The following is a 17,118-nucleotide window of genomic DNA, read 5'->3' on the forward strand; positions in this document are numbered from 1 at the left end:
GCCATAGTCCTTGTGAAGATGTAATTTACCCTCTCACTGTATATGCTGTACAGATTCCTATTTCAAGCTGGGTTCATTGTCTTATTTGAACTACTTCTGTGTACATTTCTATTGTTGTAGGTAATCACCCCCCTAAAATGCAAGGTTATATCCTCTTGAGGCACTTCCATCCCTGGGAGTAGGGGGAGGTGGGCCTAGAGTCCAACTAGTGTAAACTCTGCTTACCTGGGAGATTCAGGCAGAGTGAGCTGAAACTTGAAGGGAGCAGGAGCTCCAGCCTGTGTGGCTGTGGACACGGACGGAGCTAGGCCTGTGTGGCGGCCCGTGGGATTGTGTGGAACTCTTTGGACTACTGTAAGGACGATTGCTTTGTAATCCGGTCCGAGGATTGTCGGGAAGGGCCCCCGAATCTGTTTTACGTGGACTTATCGTGTGCTGTTCCAGTGTTCTTGTGAATAAATCTGTTGGATCGTTCCTCGGCCTGTTGTCTCTCCTTGCTCTGCTGTACACCCCGTCACAAACTGGTTGGCAGCGGCGGGATCAGAGCAGAAGAAATGGAGGACAACAGCCAATCGACGTCTGAAACCAGAACCTCAGGATACAGGAACTGGACTGTGGCGAGTCTACAAACAAAGGCCCGTGAATTAGGTGTCGGCTACAAAGGACTCTCTAAGGAGCAACTAATTGAGGCATTGGAACACGCTTGCCTGCAAGATGGCACCGAGGAACAATTTCCACAGCAAGGGGAGCAAAGACGGGAGCCGGAGGTGAATACCCAAAAAAGTCAATGGGTTGTGTGGTACAAGGAAAAGATGGCACTGCTTGGAGATGAGGCCACCATAGAAGATAAGAGGGAGGCCATGCGTGGAGCTGAAGAGAAGGAGCGCAGGATGGAGGAGATGGCATTGCTGGATAAGCAGCTCGCTGTGGAAGCCGCGAGAGGTTCCAGACAGACTGTAACCCCAGCACCCATCATGAGGGAACTTCCCAGAGTGTCCCACAAAGACTTCAAGCAGTTTAATGAGGCTGCTGGTGACATTGAGGGCTTCTTCCAGGACTTTGAGCATCAGTGTCGATTAATGGAAGTCCCAGAAAGGGAGCGCGTCCGGCATCTGGTTGGGCTCTTAGAGGGTGGAGCTGCTGCAGCCTATAGAGCTATGGACCATCGGTGGAACTGTGAGTATGCTGATATTAAACAGACTATTCTAGAACATTATGCTGTAACGCCAGACACTTACAGGACTCAGTTCCGTACTCTAGCATGTGATGAGGAAGTGTCCTTCAAGATGTATGCCCACAAACTCAAACATCTGTGGCATCGTTGGTTGGAGGCAGAGGAGGCCTTAACCTTGGAGACCGTCCTCCAGGTCCTCCTAAAAGAGCAGTTTTACTTCAAGTGCCCCGCTGAGATCCGGGAATGGGTGCGTGAGAGAAAACCAGCGACAGTGGAGGAAGCTGCTGCTCTAGCTGATGAGGTGCTCACCATCAAGCCTCAGTGGAGGGTTCTGTTGGAGGATGGAGAGACGCCTAACAGCTCCACAACACCGGATGCCCCCAGTTATTCTGTCCCCATTGTTCCCCGTTCCTCTAAGCCACCACATGTTGATACCCGTGTTAATGTGCCTCCAGTTGCTTCTACTGCACTTTCTGGAATACGCCGGGGAGAGGAAGTAACAGAGCGCAGGTGTTATGTTTGTAGGCATCCCGGGCATTTGCAGGCCTCATGCCCAGCCAGGCCATGGAGGAATCATCCTCAAACCCTTACAGCACCTTCAGGTGGGAGCCGGCCTCCAAGTTCCCCTACCCCTTACCCAAGAGGACGCCTTGGATGGAGGGAGACCCAGCTCAGATGCTATCAATGTGGACAGCCAGGGCATCGGCAAGTCTCCTGCCCAGCTGTTCAAATGAGGACTGATCCTGCGCCCAATCGGATTGTTAATTATTTACAGCCCAGCGCCATGGAGGAAGATGTGGCACCGCTATGTGAGGACTGGCCTAGTGACTCAGCCCATGTTGCACCACCAGGAGTTTACGGGGTGCGACCTGCAGTTATGACGACTTCTGCTCATCGAGGTAAGCACTTGCAGGAGGTTGTGCTGGATGGACAGAGAATTGTTGGATTTTGTGACTCGGGTGCTTTCCTCACACTGGCTGATCCCCGAGTGGTTCGGCCTGAGGCAATCCATAGAGGACCTGGGATTGTCATTGAACTGGCTGGTGGACAATGGAGGACTATTCCCACAGCCACTGTGGATCTGAGCTTTGGTTTTGGGGTCAGGCGATGTGTGGTTGGGGTGATGGGTGGTCTGCCTGCAGCTGTTCTCCTGGGCAATGATGTGGGAGAGCTACGATGCCAATTCGTGGCTGCATGAAGCCACATGTAAGTAACGCTCTGCCTGTGTGTACTTAACCAGTGACCTGTAGAGGTCCCTAGTACGTACACAAGTTGGGAGGGGGAGGGATTGTGAAGATGTAATTTACCCTCTCACTGTATATGCTGTACAGATTCCTATTTCAAGCTGGGTTCATTGTCTTATTTGAACTACTTCTGTGTACATTTCTATTGTTGTAGGTAATCACCCCCCTAAAATGCAAGGTTATATCCTCTTGAGGCACTTCCATCCCTGGGAGTAGGGGGAGGTGGGCCTAGAGTCCAACTAGTGTAAACTCTGCTTACCTGGGAGATTCAGGCAGAGTGAGCTGAAACTTGAAGGGAGCAGGAGCTCCAGCCTGTGTGGCTGTGGACACGGACGGAGCTAGGCCTGTGTGGCGGCCCGTGGGATTGTGTGGAACTCTTTGGACTACTGTAAGGACGATTGCTTTGTAATCCGGTCCGAGGATTGTCGGGAAGGGCCCCCGAATCTGTTTTACGTGGACTTATCGTGTGCTGTTCCAGTGTTCTTGTGAATAAATCTGTTGGATCGTTCCTCGGCCTGTTGTCTCTCCTTGCGCTCTGCTGTACACCCCGTCACAGTCCTCACTAAGAGCCACAATGCAGCCAGTAATACAGTAAAATCACTGTCCCCTAGTAACAGCCACAGTACCCTAATAAGAGCCACGATACCATAGTAACAACCACAGTACACCAGGTACAACCACAGCATCCCCAGTGCACACAACAGTGGCTCCAGTAACAGTCACAGTACCTCATTAAGAGCCACAGTATCCAAGTAACGGGAACAGCACCCCACACCCACAACACTCCCTGTACACGCCACATTGGCCCCAGAAACAGTTATTTGCATGCTGTGGCATTAAAAGCCACACTACCAAAATAACAGACATGGTATTCTAGTAACACCCACAACGCCCCCACCACATGCAACTGTCGCGGGCGGGGAGGACGCAGTCGCTGCTGCGCTCTCGCTAACGCTCGGGTCCGGCACTGCTGCGGCTGCTGCTCGGTGGCTCGAGTGGTGGGCCGGATCCGGGGACTCGAGCGGCGCTCCTCGCCCGTGAGTGAAAGGGGTGGTTGGTTTGGGGGATTTAGTCCGTGACGCCACCCACGGGTCGTGGTGAAGATGGGTGTGTCGCCCTGGGCAAGCCAGGGGACACAGGTCACAACACCACCACACCCCACACTCCAGGTAGGCACATCTGCTAACCTACAAATCCTTGTTGCCTTCCTCCAGGAGTCTGATGATGCACACCAGGGGGTGGGCCAGGCGGTTGGCTCCGCCCACCGAGGAGCTCACAACTCTGGAGGCAGGAAGTAACCAGGCAGTCAGCTCAGGGACGAGCTTGAGAAAAGGCAGAAAGCCCAGGCACGGCAAGTGTGAGGAGCTGAAGTGAGAAAGTAAACAGCTAAGTGAAAGTGGTGAAAGTAGAGAAGTGTAAAGGAGAAAAGCAAGTAAAGTGACAGAAGGAAAGAAAGCCTGAAGGGCGTCCCTGCGCCCACCGGGCCCTACACTTTACATCTCTTCACTGGGCCCCGGGATCACCAACCCCTACCCACGGAGGGGCAACACAACACCTGGCTGCTCCGCATCACCATCCCCGGGACCCCCATACTGAGCAGCGGTGGTGCAATCACCACAACCGTGGGTGGCGTCACGAACTATAACAATCCCCACACCCAACAAACACCCCCTTTCACTCACGGGCGAGGAGTGTCGCTCGAGACACCCCGGGATCCGGCCCACAGCTCGAGCCACCAGGAGCGGCTGCCGGACCCGAGCAGAAGGGGTGAGCGCGGTGTGCTGACACCCTCCTCCCCGCCCGCGACATGGGCACCACCGCTGCTGGTGACGGGGATCCCGGGAGCGATGGTAGGGAGCAGCTGAGATGTTGTTTTCCCCCTCCGTGGGTAGTGGTCGGTGGTCCGGGGCCCCGGTGATGTTGTGACGGGGAGGAGGCAGGGTCGGTGAGGTGCAGGGATGCAGGAACAGCGCGGCGCGGTGCCGGATGGCACGGGTGTACTCACTCAGCAAGAAAGGTACAAAGTCCTCAGTAAACCAAACGGCTGGATGGACGGGTCCCGCTGCCGGCTGCAGTGCTTCTCCCCGGACAGGTGATGGCGGCTGTCTTTCCCTGCACCTTAATGTTCTCTTTCTGACTACTATGGATTCCCAACGGTAGTCCGCTCCCCGGTGTATGGGTACCGGAGGAGCCCGTTTGCCCGCAGACGCTGGCCCTTGGGTCTCTAGCCTTAGGCGGTAGCTGTATACCCTCACGGTGTGGGCTGTTGCCTTCAATCAGGACTTTTGCTGTTGTGAAACCCCTGGGGTTCCAGTCACATTCGGATCTGACTATTGTCGGCGGCTCCAAGCCTGGTCGGGGTCCGATGACCCTGCCTGTGTGTGCTGGCTTCACTTCGCTCCCCGGTCGGTACCAGCAGGCCGTCGCCCGACCCCGGTCCTATGGTTCCGCGTTGCTCCACCACTCCTGCAGACGGCCACCACCGTCTGCCAACCTTGCTGTCAGTGCCTGGGCCACAAACCCAGACACCCAAGTGTTTACTCCTCACTCCTCACTGCTCAACACTCAACTTCTACTTCTCACTGACACTTTTCCCGCCTCCAGGCCTGTGAACTCCTCAGTGGGTGGAGCCAAACGCTTAACTCCGCCCCACCTGGTGTGGACATCAGACACTGGAGGGAGGCAACAAGGATTTTGTGTTTGGCTGGTGTCCCTGTCTAGTGGGGTGGGGTGTGTTTGTATGTTATCTGTGATGACCTCGACCTGGCTAGGCCAGGGCGCCACACAACAGTGCCTCAAGTAACAGCCACAGTACTTCATTAAGAGCCATTGTACCTAAGTAACATACACTGTATCCCAATAACACCCACAACGCCCACAGTACATACAAAAATGCCTCCAGTATCAGCCACAGTACCTGATTAAGAACCACAGTATCCAAGTAACTACAATAGTACCCCAAAAGACTCCCTGTACACACAACATTGCTCCCAGTAGCAGATACTTGGGTTCTGTGGCATTAAAAACCACAGTATTCAAGTAGCAGAAATGGTATCCTAGTAACACCCATAACACATCCCTGTACATGCAACAGTACCTCAAGTAACAGTCACAGCATCTCTTTAAGAGCCACAATACCCAAATAACAGCCACAGTACACCAGGTACATCCATAACATCCCCAGTACACTCAACAGTGCCTCCAGTCACAGCTACAGTACCTCATTAACAGCTACAGTACCTCATTAACAGCTACAGTACCTCATTAACAGCCACCGTACCCTAGTAATGTGACACCCTGGACTGGTCAGGTCGTCACAGGGTTCTGCACAATCTTTCTCTCCCAGTGCAGGACTCAACCCCCCATGGTTCCGGTTCCCCATCTTGTAGTACTGCCTCCACCAGCATCCACAAATCCTAGTTACACCTCCTCGCACCACACCCTGTCAGGCACATCAGTGGGCTGCTTAAGCTGGAATAGGGCCACGCACCTAGGGGTCAGGCAGGGAGGTGGGAGGTGATAAGTCAGTTGGCTCCAGGGGAGCGAGGAGAACAGAAGTAGCCCTTGAGCTGTGAGGAGCTCGGAGGGAACTGGGAGTTGGAGCTCCCAGGGGAGAAGCAGACTAGGTCGCAGACGGTGGTCTGGACCCGGAGGAGTCGGAGACCCGGTTGTGGGAGATTGTGACTGGGTGCCTGGCTAGTCTTGGAGGATAGCCAGCAGCCGCAGTTCAATAGCCGGGCGGGGACTGAAGTCACGTCGAGGTACATGGACCCTAGGTCGGGGAGAGGCTTCAAGCAACCCGGTAATTAACCTGCGGAGGACAGGGCCTATATGAACTGTTCCCACGAACCTCAGAGATCGGGGGCACTAGCGCAACGAGTGGGATAGGGCCTTCCAAGAAAAGAAGCCCACTGAAATCCCAAGCGTGAGCTCCTGAGAGCAAGCTCCTCTGCTACCATTAGCAGGAAGCGGGGTCCAAGCTGACGGGCCACTTTGGACACTCTAGGAGGCAGGCCACAGACCACCAGACAGTGCTGCAGCGGACGGGACCCGGACGAGCTGCGGCACCCAGAGACTTGGTTTACCACATTGTCAGCGTCTACTTTCTTGCTGAGTGAGTACCTTATTAACCCCTGCTACCAGCGAGCCTGCGCTCTCCCTGCCATCCATTTCACCATCCAGAGTCCCGGGCCTTCCCCTACCCGTGGAGGGTAACGTCACCTAGCTGCCCCACTCCATCACCCCGGGTACTCCCAACGGCAGCGGCGGTACTCTCTATCACCGCACACCATGGGTGGCATCACGAACTATATACCTCCCCTGTAAATAACCCCCTTCTTCATTCGGGTGTGACCCTTAGCCCCCAGGGCCGTAGACCCCTGAGCCACGAGTAGCGATGTCCGGATCCGAGCGGTTCGACCGCTGCTGGGGCGGTACAGTAACAGTTGCGGTACCTTATTAACAGCCACAGTACCCTTGTAATAGCTACAGTTCCTTATTACCAGCCACAGTACCCTAGTAACAGCTACAGTACCTCATTAACAGCCACAGCACACTAGTAACAGCTACAGTACCCTAGTAACAGCTACAGTACCTCATTAACAGCCACAGCACACTAGTAACAGCTACAGTACCCTAGTAACTACGCCCAAAACACTCCCTGTACACGCAACATTGCCTACACAAACAGTTACTTCAGTTTTGTGGCATTAAAAGCCACGGTATCCAAGTAACAAAAATGGTACCCTAGTTGCAATGCCCCCTATACATGCAACAGTGCCTCAAGTAACAGGCACAGTCCTCATTAAGGGCCACAGTACCCCATTAACACCCACAACACTCCCTGTAAACGCCACATTGCCCCCAGGGACAGTTACTTGGGTTCTCTGGCATTAAAAGCCACAGTACCTAAGAAGCAGAAACGTTATCCCAGTAACCCCTACACCTCCCCATTACATGAAGAAATGCCTCCATTAGCAGCCGCCATACTTCATTAAGTGCCGCAGTACCCAAGTGACAGCCACTGGGCCTCAGTTGCAGACCTTCTGGACCCTTATGGGTCTCATTCTCTCTATATACGGGTATATACCGTGTAACAGGGGTATACAGCCCTTCATAGTATATGACCTTCATGTTCTCATAGCCGGTGAAGGTTTTCCTTCTTGGCGGTGTTTTGTGTTTTTTTGGCTATTGTTTATACAGTGATAGTTTCCTTGGAAGCAGCGACTGTTCCCTGCGTATAATGAATGCAACACAGCAAATGGAGCGTTACGGATCTGATGAAGTAAATCCATCTATTGTGTAATGTTAGAGAGCCGCCATGAACATGACAGGGAAACTCTGAGATTACTAACATAAAAGGGCGCCACCGATGTCTACAGGCAGGGCCCGGTACTGCACTTCCGCCTTGTCCCAGGGAAGAGAGCTGAGCTGCAGTACCTCATATGGGAGCTGCTTCTAAAGAGAAATTAGGAACGACTTATGGTTAACCCTATCAGCTACGTCCATGACAGGAAGATAAGATATGAGATAAGATATGAGGAGCTGTTTGAGGGCTTTGTAGTAAGTAATAACCAAATATGCTTCTGAAATCAACTTTTTTTTTCTACTTGTAGAATCCAAAATGAGCTGCTTTTCATTCCTAAAAACCATGATGTTCATATTCAACGGCATCATCTTTGTAAGTATCCTATTATTGAATTAAGGGAAACAATCAGCAAGCAGGCAGGCAAGCAGGCGGGCTATTGCTAACAGGTCTTATTGCAAATTTGTATTTATTTATGGCCTTTAGTTAGGCATCAGTGGGGTTTCAGCTACAGTAAATCACAAAATCAACGAATACTGGTTAAACGTTTTCCTATAGCTCCTTGTGTTTCATCTCCCTGCAGCTGGGGGGCATCGCTGTGCTGGGTGTCGGGATCTGGGTGAAGGTGGACGGAGGGTCCTTCCTGAAGATCCTTGGCTCAGCCACACCACAGCTAATGCAGGTGGTAAATGTGGGATATCTGTGTATGGCGGTCGGAGGTTTCCTTATACTTATGGGGTTTCTCGGCTGCTGTGGAGCTGTGAAAGAAAGCAGATGCATGCTAATGCTGGTAAGTACAATACCACTCATATCTCCCCCTATTACTCCATATATCCTCTCTATATCTCCCCCTATTACTCCATATATCCTCCCTATATCTCCCCCTATTACTCCATATATCCTCCCTATATCTCCTCCTATTACTCCATATATCCTCTCTATATCTCCTCATATTACTCCATATATCCTCCCTATATCTCCCCCTATTACTCCATATATCCTCCCTATATCTCCCCCTATTACTCCATATATCCTCTCTATATCTCCTCCTATTACTCCATATATCCTCCCTATATCTCCCCCTATTACTCCATATATCCTCCCTATATCTCCCCCTATTACTCCATATATCCTCCCTATATCTCCCCCTATTACTCCATATATCCTCTCTATATCTCCTCCTATTACTCCATATATCCTCCCTATATCTCCTCCTATTACTCCATATATCCTCCCTATATCTCCTCCTATTACTCCATATATCCTCCCTATATCTCCTCCTATTACTCTGTATATCCTCCCTATATCTCCTCTAATACTACATATATCCTCCCTATATCTCCTCTAATACACCATATATCCTCCCCTATATCTCCTCCTATTACTCCATATATCCTCCCTATATCTCCTCCTATTACTCCATATATCCTCCCTATATCTCCTCCTATTACTCTGTATATCCTCCCTATATCTCCTCTAATACTACATATATCCTCCCCTATATCTCCTCTAATACACCATATATCCTCCCCTATATCTCCTCCTATTACTCCATATAGCCTCCCTATATCTCCTCCTATTACTCCATATATCCTCCCTATATCTCCTCCTATTACTCCATATATCCTCCCTATATCTCCTCCTATTACTCCATATATCCTCCCTATATCTCCTCCTATATACTCCATATATCCTCCCTATATCTCCTCCTACTACTCCATATATCCTTTCCTATATCTCCTCCTATTACTCCATATAGCCTCCCTATATCTCCTCCTATTACTCCATATATCCTCCCCTATATCTCCTCCTATAACTCCATATATCCTCCCTATATCTCCTCCTATTACTCCATATATCCTCCCCTATATCTCCTCCTATTACTCCATATATCCCCCCTATATCTCCTCCTATTACTCCATATATCCCCCTATATCTCCTCCTATTACTCCATATATCCCCCTATATCTCCTCCTATTACTCCATATATCCCCCTATATCTCCTCCTATTACTCCATATATCCCCCTATATCTCCTCCTATTACTCCATATATCCCCCTATATCTCCTCCTATTACTCCATATATCCCCCTATATCTCCTCCTATTACTCCATATATCCTCCCTATATCTCCTCCTATTACTCCATATATCCTCCCTATATCTCCTCCTATTACTCCATATATCCTCCCTATATCTCCTCCTATTACTCCATATATCCTCCCTATATCTCCTCCTATTAATCCATATATCCTCCCTATATCTCCCCTATTACTCCATATATCTTCCCTATATCTCCTCCTATTACTCCATATATGCTCCCCTATATCTCCTCCTATTACTCCATATATCTTCCCTATATCTCCTCCTAATACTCCATATATCCTCCCTATATCTCCTCCTATTACTCCATATATCCTCCCTATATCTCCTCCTATTACTCCATATATCCTCCCTATATCTCCTCCTATTACTCCATATATCCTCCCTATATCTCCTCCTATTACTCCATATATCCCCTATATCTCCTCCTATATACTCCATATATCCTCCCTATATCTCCTCCTATTACTCCATATATCCCCCTATATCTCCTCCTATTACTCCATATATCCTCCCTATATCTCCTCCTATTACTCCATATATCCTCCCTATATCTCCTCCTATTACTCCATATATCTTCCCTATATCTCCTCCTATTACTCCATATATCCTCCCTATATCTCCTCCTATTACTCCATATATCCCCTATATCTCCTCCTATATACTCCATATATCCTCCCTATATCTCCTATTACTCCATATATCCTCCCCTATATCTCCTCCTATTACTCCATATATCCTCCCTATATCTCCTCCTATTACTCCATATATCCTCCCCTATATCTCCTCCTATTACTCCATATATCCTCCCTATATCTCCTCCTATATACTCCATATATCCTCCCCTATATCTCCTCCTATTACTCCATATATCCTCCCTATATCTCCTCCTATATACTCCATATATCCTCCCTATATCTCCTCCTATTACTCCATATATCCTCCCCTATATCTCCTCCTATTACTCCATATATCCTCCCCTATATCTCCTCCTATTACTCCATATATCCTCCCCTATATCTCCTCCTATTACTCCATATATCCTCCCTATATCTCCTCCTATTACTCCATATATCCCCCCTATATCTCCTCCTATTACTCCATATATCCCCCTATATCTCCTCCTATTACTCCATATATCCCCCTATATCTCCTCCTATTACTCCATATATCCCCCTATATCTCCTCCTATTACTCCATATATCCCCCTATATCTCCTCCTATTACTCCATATATCCCCCTATATCTCCTCCTATTACTCCATATATCCCCCTATATCTCCTCCTATTACTCCATATATCCTCCCTATATCTCCTCCTATTACTCCATATATCCTCCCTATATCTCCTCCTATTACTCCATATATCCTCCCTATATCTCCTCCTATTACTCCATATATCCTCCCTATATCTCCTCCTATTAATCCATATATCCTCCCTATATCTCCCCTATTACTCCATATATCTTCCCTATATCTCCTCCTATTACTCCATATATGCTTCCCTATATCTCCTCCTATTACTCCATATATCTTCCCTATATCTCCTCCTAATACTCCATATATCCTCCCTATATCTCCTCCTATTACTCCATATATCCTCCCTATATCTCCTCCTATTACTTCATATATCCTCCCTATATCTCCTCCTATTACTCCATATATCCTCCCTATATCTCCTCCTATTACTCCATATATCCCCTATATCTCCTCCTATATACTCCATATATCCTCCCTATATCTCCTCCTATTACTCCATATATCCCCCTATATCTCCTCCTATTACTCCATATATCCTCCCTATATCTCCTCCTATTACTCCATATATCCTCCCTATATCTCCTCCTATTACTCCATATATCCCCCTATATCTCCTCCTATTACTCCATATATCCTCCCTATATCTCCTCCTATTACTCCATATATCCCCCTATATCTCCTCCTATTACTCCATATATCCTCCCTATATCTCCTCCTATTACTCCATATATCCCTCTATATCTCCTCCTATTACTCCATATATCCTCCCTATATCTCCTCCTATTACTCCATATATCCTCCCTATATCTCCTCCTATTAATCCATATATCCTCCCTATATCTCCTCCTATTACTCCATATATCCTCCCTATATCTCCTCCTATTACTCCATATATCCTCCCTATATCTCCTCCTATTACTCCATATATCCTCCCCTATATCTCCTCCTATTACTCCATATATCTTCCCTATATCTCCTCCTATTACTCCATATATCCTCCCTATATCTCCTCCTATTACTCCATATATCCTCCCTATATCTCCTCCTATTACTCCATATATCCTCCCTATATCTCCTCCTATTACTCCATATATCCTCCCTATATCTCCTCCTATTACTCCATATATCCTCCCCTATATCTCCTCCTATTACTCCATATATCTTCCCTATATCTCCTCCTATTACTCCATATATCCTCCCTATATCTCCTCCTATTACTCCATATATCCCCTATATCTCCTCCTATTACTCCATATATCGTCCCTATATCTCCTCCTATTACTCCATATATCCTCCCTATATCTCCTCCTATTACTCCATATATCCCCCTATATCTCCTCCTATTACTCCATATATCCTCCCTATATCTCCTCCTATTAATCCATATATCCTCCCTATATCTCCTCCTATTACTCCATATATCCTCCCTATATCTCCTCCTATTACTCCATATATCCTCTCCTATATCTCTTCCTATTACTCCTTATATCCTCCCTATATCTCCTCCTATTACTCCATATATCCTCCCTATATCTCCTCCTATTACTCCATATATCCTCTCCTATATCTCCTCCTATTACTCCATATATCCTCCCTATATCTCCTCCTATATACTCCATATATCCTCCCTATATCTCCTCCTATTACTCCATATATCCTCCCCTATATCTCCTCCTATTACTCCATATATCCTCCCCTATATCGCCTCCTATTACTCCATATATCCTCCCTATATCTCCTCCTATTACTCCATATATCCTCCCTATATCTCCTCCTATTACTCCATATATCCTCCCTATATCTCCTCCTATTACTCCATATATCCCCCTATATCTCCTCCTATTACTCCATATATCCTCCCTATATCTCCTCCTATTACTCCATATATCCCCCTATATCTCCTCCTATTACTCCATATATCCCTCTATATCTCCTCCTATTACTCCATATATCCTCCCTATATCTCCTCCTATTACTCCATATATCCTCCCTATATCCCCTCCTATTACTCCATATATCTTCCCTATATCTCCTCCTATTACTCCATATATCCCCCTATATCTCCTCCTATATACTCCATATATCCTCTCTTATATATTTTGGTAAATGTGATTTTATGTTTTCTTTTAGTTCTTCATCATCATCCTCATTATCTTCATTGCGGAGATTGCAGGCGCTGTAGTAGTTTTGGCGTTCTCCTCTTTGGTAAGGATTCGGTTTACACTTCTTTGCTGCGGAGCTTACACTCTCATATACAAAATAAAATGGTTATATAGAGAATTAATGATCTGTGCATGTAAACGTCAATGCAGAAAGCCCCATTAGACATCTTGATATTGAAATCCACCCTGCCCTGAGCATGGGGGAGCGGCGCGACCACCACACATATAAGATCATGGTCCAATCTCAACAACCTTTTGTATGTCACCATTTCAGTATTGGTGGGTTAATTATGTGATCATTATCTGCCAGTCCATACTTCATATCAGTCCAACATTTCTACTTCAGGGGTCTCTACATGGCCAAGATGGCACACACCAAGGCTGAATTGTGATCAGGGGTACCCACTATCATCGCTACCTATCAATATGGTCACAACGATGAAATGTAACTTGTTCTTTTTTCTCTCTTAGTCTAATATCTTCATTGAGTACCTTGGTAACGTGGCGGTAAAATATCTTCGCCAAGAATATGGAGGTAGCAACGAACTGACGACCGTCTGGAATACAACCATGAAAGAGGTAAGAAAGAAAGGAGTGATGAGAGCTGTATGCGAATTGTCTCATCAGAGGGAAATGGACTTGACTATAGCGCCACCTATTGGCTGCAGCAATCCGAAAAAAAGTCAATATCGACCCTTTAACGGGCCTTGCCGCATAACATAAGATAAAAGTCAAACTGGAATATCTGTTTGCAGACACGTGTTTCGGGATGTTTGCCCCTCATGAGTGCAAAGCAAGATCTTTGATTTGGCTGGGTGAGAAGCTTCTGATTGAGGCCCTACACCCAATTTTTTTTCTGAAGTGACCTGGAAATGTAACCAATTCTATTATGTAAATAATTAATTGATTGTAATCTTACCTTTGCAGTCTTCTCTTCTCTTCAGCAGGGGGCATCACGCTCATGCATGCTTACCACACATTGAAGCTCAGCCTCTCCCACTGCCCGCTCTAGACACAGCAGTTAGATTGATCTTTTATGATTAAAAACATACAAAATATTAGACAGATTGTAGCATGAAATGCAATCAGACGCCACCCTAAAATCCACATCTACATTTCAAAGTCTGAACATCTTGAAATCCTATAAAAATGTACGAGTTGCTCCCCTCCCCCTTCATTATGTAGTTCTGTCCCCCTTCCTGGGCCACTTCCTGGTAAACATGTCCACCATCCTGATATATATTTCCTACAGTCTGGTATATTTGCCCCAACATGGCTCCATTCTGGTAAATGTACCCCATCCTGATAAATGTACCCCATCCTGATAAATGTACCCTATCCTGATAAATGTTCCCAATCCTGGTAAATGTACCCTATCCTGATAAATGTACCCTATCCTGATAAATGTACCCTATCCTGATAAATGTTCCCAATCCTGGTAAATGTAGCCCCATCCTGGAATGTTTTCCCTTCCTGGTAAATGTACCTCCATCATGACATGTTCCACCATAGTGGCACGTTCCCAATCCTAGTAAATGTACCCGATCCTGGCATGTTCCGCCATCCTGGTAAATATACCCCATCCTGGGCCATTCCCCCATACTGGCATGTTCCGCCATGATCTGTTCCTCCATCTTGGCATGTCCCCCATCATGTTATGTTCCTCCAGCCTGGCATGTCCCACATCATGGTATATTCCTCCATCCTGGCATGTTCCTCCATCTTGATATGTTCCTCCATCCTGTTATGTTCCTCCAGCCTGGCATGTCCCACATCATGGTATATTCCTCCATCCTGGCATGTTCCTCCATCTTGATATGTTCCTCCATCCTGTTATGTTCCTCCATCCTGGCATGTTCCTCCAACCTAGGCATGTACCTCATCCTGGTAAATGTACGCCCATAGTGGCATGTTCCCCCTTCCTGGTAAATGTAGCCCATCCTGGCATGTTCCTACATACAGCCTCACACAGTTTAAAAAAACAAACAAACATACTCATCTCCCAACACCCTGGGCCATCAGTTCCCGCTCTGCCACAAGACGTCATTATGCCTGCACCGCTTACTGACACTACCGATGTCTCCTAGGCAACAGGCCTGCGGCCTAGGAGAGGACTGTCGAAGCCAAGAGAAATGTCTCCTCTGCTCCAACACAACTTTGAACTGCTAGCGTGATCGTGCCAGCAGTTCAAAGCAGCTGGATGAGGCGACAGCGCGCATGCCGACAGAGAGGGCTCTTGCGTGCTCTGTCTGGCATGCGTGCCATAGGTTCGCCATCACTGGACTTGACTCTACCACCACCTACTGGCTGTAGCAATTAGAAAAAAAGTCAACATCGACCCTTTAACAAGCTCTACTACATGACTTAGATATTCCAGTTTGACTTTTATCCTGTTTGCAGACGTCTTTCGGGGTGCTTGCCACTTACGAGTGCAAGGCAACTGATCTGATTTAGCTGGGTGAAAAGCTTCTGATGGGGGTCTAAGGGTTAATGTCTTTCCTTGTGGAAAGTGCCAAGCGTAAGGAGAATTATAGGCTATGCAGAAGGAAATGGACTAGACTATAGCAACTTAGGAAAAAAGCCAAACCAAAAACTATATTAGCAGACATGTGCTTGGGTGTTTACTCATCATCAGTGCAATGCAAGAGGTCTGATTTGCCTGGGTGAGAAGCTTCTAACGGGGGTCTAATGGGTAATGTCTTTCCTTGTGGAAAGTGCCAAGTGTAAGGAGAATTATAGGCCATGCAATGTTGCGCTACGAAATATGCAAATTGTCTCTTCAGAGAGGAAGAAGACTTGAAATTAGTGCCACCCATTGGAAGTAGCAATCCTAAAAGTCAATAGCGGCCCTTTTAACAAGCCTTGCCACATGACTTAGGATAAAAGCCAAACCAGAAACTCTATTAGCAGATGTGGTTTGGATATTTGCTCCTAATCAGTACAATGCAAGAGGTCTGATTTGGCTGTATGAGAGACCTCTGATGGGGTCTAAGGTGTAAAGCTTTTATACCTGGGGCAAGGTTCTGTTAAGAGTTCATATTGACATTTAGGATTGGTTCTTCCAATAGATGGCACTAGAGTTCAAGACCTCTTCTTCTCTGTAGATAAATTCCTAAAGGGGTGCTATAAAATTCTGAGACACTCCTGTGGTGTTAATACAATCATTGCACCACTAGATGAATTCTATGAGGGGTGTAGTGTGTAAAATGGGGTCACTTATGGGGGTGGTTCTACCAATGACAGGGCACCCACAAATCCTAACAGCAAAATCAGCACTATAATATGCGCACCATCCCTTCCTACCTTTCCACTGTGCCTCAGCAGTAGTTTTCCGCGACATATGGGGCATCTGTGTACTAAAAAGTCATTGTGCAAAAATAAATGTAAGGTCCACTCGCTATCGTTACCCTTCTAAAAATGGAAAATTTGGGGCAAAGGAAACATTTTTGTGGGAAAATTGTCTTAATTTTCGTGGTTCATTGTTATAAAATTCTGTGAAGCACCTGTGGGTTTAAGGTTCCCACGGTACATCAAAATAAATTCTTTAAGGGGTGTAGTTTCCAAAATGGGGTGACTTGTGGGGGATTCCACTGTTTAGGCACCTCAGGGGCTCTGCAAATGTGACATGGCGTCTTTAATTTATTCCAGCCAAAAGTCAAATGGCGCTCCTTCCCTTCAGAACCCTCTTGTGCGCCCAAACAGTAGTTTTTCACCAAATATGTGGTATCTGTGTACTCAGGGTAAATTGCACAACAAATTGTATGGTCCATTTTCTCCTTTTACCCTTGTGAAAATCCAAAAGTTAGGGCTAAAGGAATATTTTTATGAGAAAATGTTAAATTTTTACTTTTTCCTTCGTGTGAAGAACCTAAAG

At 47.1% G+C, this 17,118-nt stretch overlaps 1 protein-coding gene across 2 annotated transcripts in view; it reads left to right on the top strand.

The window, feature by feature from the left end:
• The window catches only part of LOC142304297 (tetraspanin-1-like), a 221,325-nt gene that overhangs the window by 31,723 nt on the left and 172,484 nt on the right, over window positions 1–17,118 (top strand). For both annotated transcript variants that reach the window (XM_075346543.1, XM_075346541.1), the window contains exons 2-5: window positions 8,034–8,098; window positions 8,307–8,513; window positions 13,213–13,287; window positions 13,716–13,823. In XM_075346543.1, the coding sequence (XP_075202658.1) occupies window positions 8,042–8,098; window positions 8,307–8,513; window positions 13,213–13,287; window positions 13,716–13,823 (447 nt within the window). In that variant the 5' untranslated portion in view covers window positions 8,034–8,041. The remainder of the gene's footprint in view (window positions 1–8,033; window positions 8,099–8,306; window positions 8,514–13,212; window positions 13,288–13,715; window positions 13,824–17,118) is intronic.

Source organism: Anomaloglossus baeobatrachus, chromosome 4 (assembly GCF_048569485.1).
Source record: "Anomaloglossus baeobatrachus isolate aAnoBae1 chromosome 4, aAnoBae1.hap1, whole genome shotgun sequence".
In the NCBI taxonomy this organism is placed as follows: domain Eukaryota; kingdom Metazoa; phylum Chordata; class Amphibia; order Anura; family Aromobatidae; genus Anomaloglossus; species Anomaloglossus baeobatrachus.